The sequence below is a fragment of the Triticum dicoccoides genome, chromosome 1A (genome assembly GCF_002162155.2).
Source record: "Triticum dicoccoides isolate Atlit2015 ecotype Zavitan chromosome 1A, WEW_v2.0, whole genome shotgun sequence".
In the NCBI taxonomy this organism is placed as follows: Eukaryota; Viridiplantae; Streptophyta; class Magnoliopsida; order Poales; family Poaceae; genus Triticum; species Triticum dicoccoides.
Window position 1 is genome coordinate 5,494,609 of NC_041380.1, and position 13,009 is coordinate 5,507,617.

General features: G+C 40.2%; 2 protein-coding genes and 1 pseudogene across 3 annotated transcripts; 1 reads left to right on the plus strand and 2 right to left on the minus strand.

Annotated features, from left to right (window-relative positions):
* Positions 1-31: 31 nt before the first annotated feature.
* Positions 32-7,752, plus strand: LOC119357779 (vacuolar protein sorting-associated protein 60.1-like). 2 transcript variants are annotated; one of them, XR_005172216.1, is made up of 7 exons: positions 32-572; positions 689-880; positions 1,285-1,380; positions 1,527-1,639; positions 2,314-2,390; positions 6,958-7,047; positions 7,220-7,752. XR_005172216.1 is itself a non-coding variant. In XM_037624618.1 (5 exons), exons 2-5 carry the CDS (start codon positions 761-763, stop codon positions 1,951-1,953), a joined length of 336 nt encoding a protein of 111 aa, XP_037480515.1. In that variant the 5' UTR covers positions 32-572; positions 689-760; the 3' UTR covers positions 1,954-2,302. The 2 variants fall into 2 exon arrangements, 1 of the variants encoding a protein (XP_037480515.1); XM_037624618.1 differs by lacking the exons at positions 2,314-2,390; positions 6,958-7,047; positions 7,220-7,752 and adding an exon at positions 1,947-2,302.
* Positions 2,400-7,041, minus strand: LOC119357756 (annotated as a pseudogene).
* Positions 7,753-9,540: 1,788 nt separating the features above from the next.
* On the minus strand, positions 9,541-12,664 carry LOC119357767. Its single transcript, XM_037624609.1, has 6 exons — positions 12,507-12,664; positions 12,168-12,251; positions 11,143-11,304; positions 11,010-11,063; positions 10,709-10,855; positions 9,541-9,964 (listed from the first exon to the last, which is right to left on the minus strand). The coding sequence occupies exons 1-6, from the start codon at positions 12,618-12,620 to the stop codon at positions 9,593-9,595; spliced, it is 933 nt and encodes a 310-aa protein (XP_037480506.1). The 5' UTR covers positions 12,621-12,664; the 3' UTR covers positions 9,541-9,592.
* Between the last annotated feature and the right edge of the window lie 345 nt (positions 12,665-13,009).

Genomic DNA, 13,009 nt, shown 5'->3' on the forward strand with positions numbered 1-13,009 from the left:
ATAATGTTTTAAATACTTGATGAATGTTTTTTAAATGCACATTGAAGTTTTTTTTTTCAATATGTATTGGACATTTTTTCATATACATGCGAACATTTTTTTGATACATGTTGAGCATGGAAAAACTTGTTTTCCAATTTTTCATTAACATAATTTTTTAAACGTGTGAACATTTTAAATGTCACAAACATTTTATTGAGTGGTGTGATTTTTTGAAATCTTATGCAAACAAATTGCACTGCATGAGCATTTTTTAAACTTGCGAACATTTTTTTAAACTGTGAGAACATAATTTTTTGACATTCTACAAAACATTTTTATATTACATGTTGGATATTCTTTAAAACTACCGGGAAACCACGGCATTTTTGGAATATACGCATAAGTGAAAAAAAAAGCCTCACGCTGCCAAGTTGTGCCGCCTGGAAGCCGCAACGGTTGACCGAGAGCTCCGTTCCCCGGCGAGCGACTGCGGCGTCCGCTCGTCGGCAACGCCACCGACCACATCCCCCCACATTCTACATCGAGGTCGCCTACACCCTCGATCCCCAGTGCTCTGCTCACCGCCTCAGGTCAGTAGTTGCTCTCTCGTTCTACCAAATCCTACAAATTCCATTGATTGATGCCATGCCACGGATAGAGAAAAATGGCTTGCTTCTGATTTTGGTAGTTTGAGCACCGATTTCAGGGGCAGGACGAGGATTCGAAGGAGGGAGGTGAGTAGGGCCATAAAGATCAGCTCCCGCACACTACCTGTTCGATGAAATGCCCACCACAAGCCCGCATGATGTCTTCTTCTCCTCTCTTCCCGGCAGCTCGCTGGTCGACACTGCCGTCCATCAATGTTGACAAGTCACCATCTAAAAGTTTGTCCGAGAAGGTATAGCTAAATCCTGAATCTAGTCCAAGTGCTTTCATACACCTTTAGATTCCTTTTTCCTTCTATACAATAATAGGTAAAACGTTGCGTTCTTATCCGCTTAGGTTACTGCTGATGCTGATTCGAACACTAGCAAGTTCTTAGCATGGACAGTCTTTCTATGGAGCTGATCATCCTGTAGCATTTAGTCATCTTTCTATGGCCGTAGCCTGTTAGTCGAGTGCCCTAATCTTTACACTCCATGTGTGCTTCCCCTAGAGGCTAGAGCTATGAAGGGCAGCGGGACTTGCTGTACAACCAAACTTGCGCACACCAAAGGGAATTAAATGTGCTCAACAGACTGTATGTTGCCTTCGTTTCCTATCTTGTTCATGATATATTCTGATTCTAGCTCCCAAACTTAGGTGGAAGTGCCTTTCATTCAACAGATGACTGCAATGAAGGCTGCCAATAAAGAGCCGAAAGGGATGATGAAGACTGCGAGGATTGAAGATATAGATGTATGCAGCATGCCGTTGTTTACCAGATTCTTCATGCTTTCAAGATTTCCAGCTTACATTATATATACTCTCATTTGATTGCTTATTTTCCTGTCTACTTTTGTTTCAGTTACATCTGAATCCATGCCTACTTTTCAAATCTGCAGAGCATGCAAGACGAGATGATGGATCTTGTTGATGTGAGCAATGAGATAAAAGAAACTCTTGGTAGAAGCTACAATATCCCAGATGACATCGATGAGGAGGAACTTATGAGGGGGTATGGCTCTTATTTGGTAGTCGGTTATTCTTAGACAATGCAAATGCCACATATGGTCACCTTAAAGATACTGAGGTGACTAGTTCCCTTACAGTGGTTGCCAGCTCAGAACCACTCCTCTATCGAAATTTCATAGTTGAATTTGAACCAGCAAACTCTCTAGTTTATACCAGTCTTAGGTTTCATCTGAAAAATTTCGGAGGCATTTTTATAAAACTACAGTGGGGTTTCCCACATGTATGTGTTAATTTACAGGCAAGCCACTTCTCTGTTTTTCTGTTCTCATTTTCTGTATTGCAAAATGCAGAGCTTGATGCTTTGGAAGCCGATATGGACTTTTATTCGAATTTAGTCCCATTGTACCTCCAACTAGACAACGAGACAGATCTTGATTCTGAGCTTAACTTACCTGCTGCACCAACTGGTCATTCAGCAGTCATGGCAAACTAGCTGAGTTGAATTGGTATCTAGTTTTCTGATGAAAAAATTATGGGACATTGCTAGCTCTCATGTTGTTTGTCACCTTGGGATTTTCTTCATATCATACCATCTCATCGTCTTTTAAGTTTGCATTAGGCATGAAGAAAAAGAAGGCTGTATCTTTGTTCCATGTTAATCTCGCTAACCAACCAATGCTTGAAATTAAGTGTAGTAGTTTTTTTTTTTATCCTAAGGGCAAGGACTACATATTCCAGGATACAATGCTCCAACGTAAGGACAAGAACATCATACTCCTGTCCTACAACCCTCTGTAAGTTCTTTTACATAGTATTGTGATAATTTTCTATTTTTATGCACCTAGCTCTGCGTTTATACATTCATTTGTTCCCGTCTACGCATCAACCACTTGATCTTAGTGATTGTTCCTGCTTGGTCCAAGCCTCCAAGGTGTTTTACAGTAAAGCGTGATCGCTTATATTGCGTCAGTTTTGGATCCTGATTTTTTTCATCCTCAGGTTCATGGGAACAATAGTAGATAAATATAGAATCTTAGTACTCCATTTCAAGTACCCTTGCAGATAGATAAGCATAGAGACCGCATACATTTTACAAGCAACCGGCCAAAATAATTATATTTATCAATTGATAGAAATTACAAGTAAAAAAATAATGAAATATGAAGAACATGCATGGGACAGTAATTTCTTGTAGAAAACCCTTGTTGGGAAAAACCAAGGGCACACAACGATTATATTTCACTGTATCGGGAGAGTGTCTACAAACACGTAGACTTACAATGAGTCATGAACTCATCCTGACATATATATTGTTGGAGCAGAAATGGGAGGGAGAAGAATCAGTGAACACTCAGGATATTTGCGATGAGTAAAATGTTGCAGCTTTCCTGCTTTGTTCTCCTCTTTATTTAAACAACTCATTAGCTTAGAAAGATCCTAATCTTGCGCCATGACCAAGCTTCACGGACATGCCATCCCACGTCTCTTGACCATGCCTCAAGTTATAAGCCACCACAGCCGGTACTCGTGCCATCCCACGGGGCGATCATAACAGCATGGAGCTACTGATCCGGTCATGTCGTGAACAGGCCCACGCTGCATGGACTGGTTTTTATTTTTGCTAGAAATAAAACCTAGGAGATGACATGACATGATTACAAACTTAACCATATATACATGGCATATTAGGTTTCTGCTACGATAGACCATGGCGTCTCACTAGAATTTGGATCATATATCAACAGACATCCCTTACTTGTTGTAATGTAAGTGTGCTGAAAGGCACGGGACTTGAACTAGAAGAGGGTCGTTGGATGAGCGTTTGATATGCGTCCCGCATGGTTGGCCTTGCTTGTGGAGAAGATTCCATGCAACAAAAGGCCAGCTTGATGAGCAGAGCTAAACTCTTCTGTTCTGCTGTTGTTGGTGTTGTCGGCCGTTGGTCCAGAATATCTTTCACCAGTATAGCTTGTTCCCCATTTGGCAAACTACAGTCTAATAGATCCCTTGGATGCTTCCCCATCACTAGCTCTAGCACAACCACGCCAAAGCTATAAACATCACATTTCTCTGTCACAACAGATGTGTACGACAATTCTGCACAAGATTAAAACATTAGAGTTAGGAATACATGGATAGAGATAAATGATTCCATTTTGAGCAGTAATGTTATACTAGTACATACCAGGAGCTATGTAGCCATATGTTCCTGCTAGTGCACTCCAATTTGATGAATCGGGCTTAAGAATCCTTGCTGTGCCGAAATCCGAGACAAAAGCCTTGAAGGTTGTATCAAGTAAGATGTTGTTGCTTGTTATATCTCGATGGATTATAGGGGGACTGCATTCGTGGTGCAAATAAGATATGGCTTGAGCCACATCAGTTGCAAGAGGAATTCTCTTCTGCCAATCTAATTCCCTTGATTGCTCCTCATTTTCCAATGTCCCATGGAGGCTTCCCTGCTCAATATAGTCATAGACAAGAAATTTATACGCTGGATGGGAGCAGAATCCATACATTTTGACAATGCTTCGTTGTCGGATCTGTGATAATATTTCCATTTCTCTACGAAATCTTCTTTCATCATCCAACTCTTCCCCGGTCTGATGAAGCTTCTTCACAGCAACTAGCTGCCCGTCTTGAAGTTGTGACTTGTATACTTTGCCGTATCCTCCTATTCCAATGATGTACTTATCATCGAAGTCTTCTGTTGCCCTTACAATATCGTCAAATGCTAATCTTCCATCAAAATTCCAAACAGAGAATAGGTCCCTTCCTTCAGCAGTAGCACTTTCTTGTGGTTTTCTTTTGTTACTGCTAAGCATTATTATGACAACAATTGTAGCAACAATGATGAAACCGAGCACAAGAACAACTGGCAAAAGCAAACGAGGTGTCTTCCGTTTATGTTGACCAGATGCTAGAGTTGAATAGCAAGGTGGAAGACCAGAGAGGTTACCACACAGACCTCTATTGGGAAGAAACCAACTTGTCGAAGCATTCTGGAGTAGCCGTGCTGTTGGGACCGGTCCTTCCAATTTGTTGTAGGACACATCAAGTGTTGAAAGGCTTGCCATGCTTGCAAAGGAGGGCGGAATGCTGCCACTGAACTGATTATGTGATAAATTCAGCAATTCTAGCATCTCCAACTTCCCAAGTTGCTGCGGCAATGCACCACTGAGGTTATTGTTGCTCGCGTCGAACATAATCTGCAGGCCTTCTAAATTTCCAATCACACCAGGCAAACTCCCACTGAATTTGTTGTTGTTGATCTTCAGGGACTGTAGTTTCACGCAGGCCCCTAGTTCCTCAGGTATTAATCCACTCAGTTTGTTCCCAGCTATATCTAGGTATCCTATGCTCCTTAGCTTCTCTATCTGTGTAGGTATGGTTCCAGATAATTGGTTTGATGACAAGTTCAGGATATATAGGTTTGCTAAAGTGAAGATTTCTGGTGGAGTCTCACCGCTGAGATGATTAGAATCAAGTGTTAGTTCTACTAGGTTGGACAATTTAGAAAGGACTGGAGGTATGGAGCCTGTGATCATATTTTGTGCTAGATGTAGTACCGTTAGTTGGGTACATTCACCAAGACTGGGCGAGATTTGCCCGGAGAGTCTATTCGATGTTAAGCTCATCATTCTGAGTTGTGGATACACACCAAAATGTTGTGATATATCTCCAGTTAGTTGGTTCGACTCAAGGCGAAGTCGAACTAAACTCGTACATGCCTTTAAACTTCTAGGAATGGGGCCACTGAACATATTAGAAACTGCAGCGAAATGTTGAAGTCTGCCACCTGAACAAATATTTGTGGGTAAATGTCCTGAAAGTGAGTTGTTAGACAGCCCAAGATCAACAAGGCCGATGAGATCTCCAAATTCTCGAGGAAGAAAACCTGATAGTTTGTTACTGTAGATTTGCAGTCGTATGAGGCTTTGCAACTTCCCGAAAGTTTTCGGTATTGATCCCGAAATTTGGTTCTCGGACAAGCCTAAATATTTGAGATTCATCAAATTGCCAATTTCCTGGGGGATGGAACCGGTTATATGGTTGTCGGTCAATTCTAAAGTCTGGAGATTCAACAAGATGCACAATTCCAAAGGTATTGGACCTGTGATTTGATTTCTATAGAGAAACATATCATTTAGCATAGTGAGGTTCCCTAGTTCTGGGGGTATCAAACCTGTTATTTGATTCCTATCGAGACCCAGTTGGTTTAGCATAGCGAGGTTGCCTAGTTCTGGGGGTATTGAACCTGTGATTTGATTATCAAAGAGAAAAAGTTGGTTCATCTTCGTAAGATTGGCTATGGAGATTGGAATTGAACCTGAAAAATCATTTGAATTAAGCTGAAGACTTTCCAAATGGACTAGGTTGCCTACTTCTTGGGGTATAGGTCCTGAAAGTTGATTACCAAACAGGTACAAACCATTTAGTTGGGTCAGATTTCTAATTGTTTTCGGTATCAAACCGCTTAAGCTGCTGTTGCTTAGCTGTAGACTTTGTAGGTTGACAAGCCTTCCCATCTCCTCAGGAATGGGGCCTGATACCATGTTGGTGAATGAAAATATCAGTTAGCAGTGTTAGGTTACCCAGAGACGCAGGGATATGTCCCGTGATCCTGTTAAATGCGAGGGCAAGTTTCCTAAGACTTTGCAGGTCACCAATCTCATCAGGAATTTTCCCAGTGAGCTGGTTTTCCTGAAGGTTAAGTACTGAAAGTGCTGACAGGGAGCTGATACTAGCTGGCAGGGCACCATTGAGACTGTTATTACTAAGGTCGATATATGCGAGGAATGGAAGAGCCGAGAAGTTAAGCTCACCAAGCTGGCCATGGATGCCAGCATCTGGCAGGGAGACGTTGGTCACCACCCAGGGCATATGTCGGCCATGGCGAACAACCGCGCACATGATACCCGTCCAGTTGCATGGGCTGGTGTTTTCCTGCCAAGAGCTCATCCGCAGCGGTGGGCTTGCGAGTGTAGCCTTCCAGTGGAGGAGGGCCATGTGCTGAGACCTCCGTGAGATCCCTCCATGGCGCGCCCCATGTGCTTCTTCCAAGAGAAGAAGGCACGACATGAGCAGTAGGCAGAGGTACAACGATGGCGTTGAGGAAGATGGCATTTTGCTGCCTAGTGTTTGCGTGTTGTGTATTGGTTGGAGGATGTGATTCCGTGGAAACCATTGATGAGTATTTAAGGAATGTCTCATCCATTGTCATGAGGTCCTCAGTCAGTCAACACACAGCAGTTGAGTGGAAGCTGCTGCTGGATGATATTCTTCAGTATCTGTCACCATCTCTGACCCATTTTTCTTTCCTTTGGCAGCTTTGTTGGACTGACAGTTTGTCTTTTTCAGCGTGATCATCTCTATTTTATTTCCTCATGCCTGTGGAATGATGACACAGTAATTACTCCCAGAAAGCAAATTGAAAGCAGGGATAGAAGGGTACCCACCACAACTTATGCACTTAATGCACTTTTGAATTAACATTCTGGTAGAGTTTTTATCGGATGGTATCTCCTCTGATTGGTTTGATAGTATTTCTTATTTGTTTGACCATAACTGCTTGAATATTTCTTAAGCTATTCTCTAAAATGTTTCCCTTTTTGCTTTTCAGCTGGTATGAAACAAAATATTTAGCTCAAGTGGATGGTTAACCATGGGAAAATTCCATTCTGGAATTCTATCGATGGTGAATATGAAAAGGTTTATGTGCTGAATTTTGGTTCATACGAATCTTGGACCAATTGTGTCCTGTGTCCGAGGGAATACGAGGCAGTGGCTGCAACTTGTTGAATTCAAGTGGCTGGCTGAAGAAAGGTCCAACTTGTGGGATACAAGTGGGGGAATACAATTAAGCAAAAATTTGGAGCACACTGACCGAAGAAAAGCTCCAACCTCAAGTGGATTTGATTTGGTAATATTCTACTTCTTCGAGCACTTTCTGTACGTCTTCCCATGTATGAGTTGATTGCCCAGCACTTTATAAATACAAGTAAACAAATAGTGTGCAAATGATTAGTATTGCTCCCATACTTTTGGTAGCTCCAAGTGGCGCCTGTGCTTATGTGTACGTGTAGATTAGACTGGTTGCATCTTAAACATAGTCTCTCAAAGGTAGACTCATATTACCTTTGCTGTTTGGCACAATTTCTGCATTATTCTGTACGTCACCCCGTGCATGGTATTCTCTTGCCTCAGCCCCTGGTTGCAAGAACTTGATTTTTTTCCCTTCCTGATCCCAGTTGAACAATGAAATGTCTCTTTACTACTTTTGTTTTGGAATAGTAGCGAGTGATAGAGGGAGCTGCTCCCGATACAGTTGTACGTCCGGCTTTTAGCATGTCTGGTTCCACTAGCTGAGATGAATTTTGATGATTAGTTTGGTCGAATTGGTATCTACTTTTCTTATAAAGAATTTATTGGGCATTGCTAGCTCTCCTGTTTCCTTCACTTGGGCCTTTTCACATGATCTTAAGTTTATAATAGGCAGAAAGAAAAAAGAAGGCTGTATGTTTGTTCCATGTCAATCCACAAGGTACTGCAGTAGTAAATTATTTGTTGTTCCATGTCAATCATTTTTCTTATGAGCACACGTCGAATTTCCAATGTTTGCTTGCCTGCCTAACCGTCGACCAAACTAATATTGTAAGTCTGTAACAAAAGTCTATGATATATTATTCAGACTACTATGTTAGCTGATAAATTTATTGTACAAATCATCAGGGGTTGGCCACAATAACAATTGTCAACCTTCGAGACACATCTTCCTGCTCACCTGCTGCCAAATGGTATACTGACGCTTGTGTAGATAGATCGTTGTGCTCAGCTGATATTTCTTACGTGCCCAAATAATTATGGTGGACAATCAAGCCAAAAGAGAATGTGTTTGCTGAAGCCGACCATGATTTTTTTAGAGAAAAAGGATGCACCGCCCGTTTTCATTATACTGTATTAACGAAGCATGAAGAGCTCGGATGCTAAGCACATGCACAGGTATCAGAAGTAATAAGGTTCAGATTTCCGACAGAAATTTTAAAACGCGTCACATGAGGAGAATATTTGGTGGATAATGCTCATATGGACTACATATTTCTGGAAATATAATGCTCATATGGACAAGGACTTCATAATCCGGCCCTACAACCCGTTAGTCTTTTTACTTAGTATACTGTATGTCTCATGCCATCCTTTGTAAGTCTGTATTATGAATGGAGCAGATGGCAATTTTTGTAATATTGCTTGCCTGTCGAGTGTCGACCTAACCTGTCGTGTAGCAAAGGTTTCTGAACTCGATGATTGTTCAGATTATTGTGTTAGCTTCTAGATTTTCTGCTACAAGTCATCACGCGAAACGAAAGCAAAAGCAAGCATCATGCCCATCTCCGGCTTGGGGTGTGTGCTCGATCACCCCCCGTCGTTATCATCATCATCATCATCATCACCGTCATCTCCTGCATGCCTGGGTTGAGAGAGTCGAGAGATTCAGGTGCTGCCTTTTTTCTTGAAAAGGAGGAATTATTCAGGTGCTGCCTGACCCTGTACTGCACACAGTGTGTCTATCTGATACAAGATCCAGGCTTTCAGTGGAGGGTTTGGCACAGCAAAGTGCACACACAGAATAAACATTTCACGCCCAAACACACACTCCTAATTCATCAGATGGATAATATACCACATTGGTTGGTAGTGTTCTACTAGGGTTTCCTGCCCCATATTTGGGCCCATAGAGGTCCGATCATATGGTCTTTGCTGCTTTGAGGCTTCACTGATTTGTTTTACGATTGTCACCTAGCTCTTGTCAGAAGTGCACGTGTTGGGAATGGCTTATGCGCGGTGAAAACCAATAATTTAATAAACTAGAGACGATGGCGATAATCAACATCAAGACCAAGTTGGAACAAAATAAATGAAATAAGGGACAGTCTTTGACCATTAAGTAACATATTTTTTATTTATTGAACGCAAATGGCAATACAATTTATTTTTATCAACCAACACAACCACCTGGCCCACCATAGTTGAACATATAACCCTTCTTGTATTCGAGAAATAAATTATTTGCTCCATAACAATCTGGCCTATCAACTAACTTGATCATGGGAATGCCAAAGAGGTCGGAAGAATGACCATTTGGATTGTAGTTCTGAATGTGCTTGAAGTACGCGGATCTCTTATCGTCATAATCAGGGAAGTGGCTGCTACCCATGGGAGGACCATGTGCGTTCTTCAAGTAATTCACGAATCCAGTCAAGGCTTGTATACGTCGAGTTCCCGGGCAAAGCTTATTTGGAAAATGTCCCAAGAATGATGGTTTTTGTAAATCGTGACGGTACACCACCCAATCTCCGGAATTTGTATCCTGTAGTCAACAAGGGATTGATGACATCCATGAACAATAAATTTCATGTACAAGAAGAGTAGGAAACATGTTGTTATTTACAAGAATCTTGGGTGGCATACAATTTCCTAGATTCCAACGTTCCATATTTTCTTAATAAAATACAAAGCATGGTACTTAGTAACCATGTGAATTTATGCCTAACTAATTTTAACATTCAAAAAATATATCTTTGTTAATTGTAATCCTCTATTCCTAAATAGTTGCAATCCACTACCTATTTTTCCTATTCAAGCAGCCATGCCATGTAAACAAGTCATACATGTTAGTTATAATTTTACCTTTCTTTCTATATGTGTGCATCCATACCACATCAACAAGTCATGCATGTTCGTATAAGTAATATTTTTCATATGTGCTTGTTTTTCCTATCCATGCAGTCCTACACGCCAGCACGTCATGCATGCCCCTCATAAATTACTGTTTTTGCGTTTATTTTTTGTTGTCATGAATGGATCATGTGTTGGACACTCTGAGGATACTTATGTAGTTCATGTTTCACATTTTTGATAGAAAAATGGCATTCTGTTAACCACAATCCTACTTTTTCTCTTTTGTAGTTGCTCTTATAGCATCTATTTACATGTTTCATTCGATGAGGTTACTGCAGGAACATGCATGTTTCATCTAGTTATAGTAGAAATAGGAGCACATTTGTGGATTTATATAGATATAGTAATCTCTAGAATGGGACAAATGGTGCACCTTGTTGAGGCTAAGCCTAACGTAGTGGTCTTCTTTGCCATAAATTGATGGAGGAGCCATGGCTTGTCCAGGCACTAGATTAGCTCGACTTGCAGAAACAAATCCTAGGCACTGCAAGTTGTAGCACCCCTTCGATTTCAAGTCCTTCTGAGCAACAAAAAAAGAGGAAACATGTATTATTGTGGATGTAAAGAGACTTTTACTTAGTCCAATAGTGCCTCTAACTCCTATGAAATACCATAAAACTATATGGGGACCACAATAATATATAACTTGTTAAAATGGCATTGATTATACTTACGGTCCAATATGTAAAGAAGCGAATATCTCTGTTATGGTATAAAGAGGGGGAAATCTGCAAGCAGAAGCAAATTATGAAATAGTTGTTTATTCAAAAGAATTTGACTTTAACATCATGGGTGATATGTTTGTACATGAAATCCAACTTGAATTAAGTTGTAGTTTCCTCCATCTTGACAATAGATCTGTAAGGATGCTCCAGATTCTTGAGAAGTTCCTTGATTTGGTGAAGCCCATATACTCATGTCAGCTCGAAGGCCGTAGAATTGTCCTGGCTCTGTGTGCCACATTGCATACTAGTGATAGAAAATTATAGCTCAAATTAGCAAATAACGAGAAAAATCTATAGAGAACGACATAATAAAAAGTGAGGGTGTGCGTTCTTGGCCTTGGTATGAGGTTCACCTACCAGACATTTACAATGGGGAGTTTTTCATGCTATTTTGGAGTTAGTCTAGATTTGTTTTCATAGGCCTTGTTGAGTATATCATACTAGCTTTAGCTTCGTCCGCGGGGTGTGGTGTCAATCCAACACAATTAGACCTTTTGTGGTGATGCATGCAATGCTTTAGTTCATGTGCATTTTTTATGGTCTTACTTAGGTGCTTGGGCTCACAACATCTTCTCTCCTCCTTGCGGCATGGGTGAAACAAGATTTGATTCTCTCTCGGGTAGGTGTGAAGTGTATTGCCAATAAAGTTGGTATGTCAGCATAAGTCTCCTATAGAGTATGTCTTAACTGCCTTTCTGAATCTGTTGTTCACAGTATTTTGGTAGCATGTTTTGTATGTAATGAGCATAGCTTTGACGATATATAGGGGATCAAGATAAGTTCATTTAGGTGTATTCCTTTTATCTGGTCTTTATGTACCACCTTGTCTCATTGACCATTTACCATAATTTAGCTTGACAAGCAATGATTTAGATACATCACTAATGAATTAGAGTCCTACTGTTTTTCATCTGTGGTTTAAATATGTGATGCATATATTGAAAATACCTTGACTTTGCCTTTTGTATTTATCACATGTCACTCTGGCATATACATTGTGACATTTTTGTGATCAATACACAGCAGGAAATCAACAAAACATCCCAAATCTAACGCATGAAAAAGTAAAGAGAGATATATACAGAGAATGGGGGAGAGTGTGTGTACATGAGAAACAATGCCGCTTCCTTCATTCGTGATATCAGCTCTCCAAGGAAAATGGAAAGGTTTACGTCTTAAAAGAGTGGTGTTCTGCAGAGGGAAATAATAGTTCATGACTAGTTAGCATATATAATTGATGTACAGAGTCTTTGAAAGATAACTATTTGTTTCACATATGTCCTAGATTTTAGTTGAACATATAAGTAACATAAAGTAGTTATGAATATTAACACCAATAGTAATTATCAAGATTAAGGGGTTGAGTAGATACAATAATGGGATAATACATAAAACAATTGATAAAAAGTTGTATATATCAAAATCTAAATGTAAAATATTGGTTACCTTCTCATTCGTCTGGAGATTGACATCTACGTCTACCGATTCAACAAAGGTGAGGTGGAAAGTTATACACAAAAAGCATAGTAAGACCGATATGACCACATAATCACCTCCCATTTGTATAGGTAATTGTGTTATTTTCCATGAAATAGTAACTATGTGATTCCTGACGTACTTGTATCTTCTTATAGAACACAACTTATATAGAATTGAGCCAGGTTCTTCTTTTAGAAGGCTTTGGATTGCATTGTACTGATGATACACTGAACATTTAATGGGTAGTCATCTGGTGAACTAATCTTTCTAGAGTTGGGTATAAATCAATTGTTTAATTAATGTTCATTAAATATAGACTTGGTTTACATACAATTAACGATTGCTTGATTTCCTATCTTTTTATATGAATATAGATCAATTTATGCATCAATAATAATTAACAATGGACTTGCATCCAAAGAATGGACGTATGAGGGCATATACAATGGTCTTATCTTAGAAGTGCCACA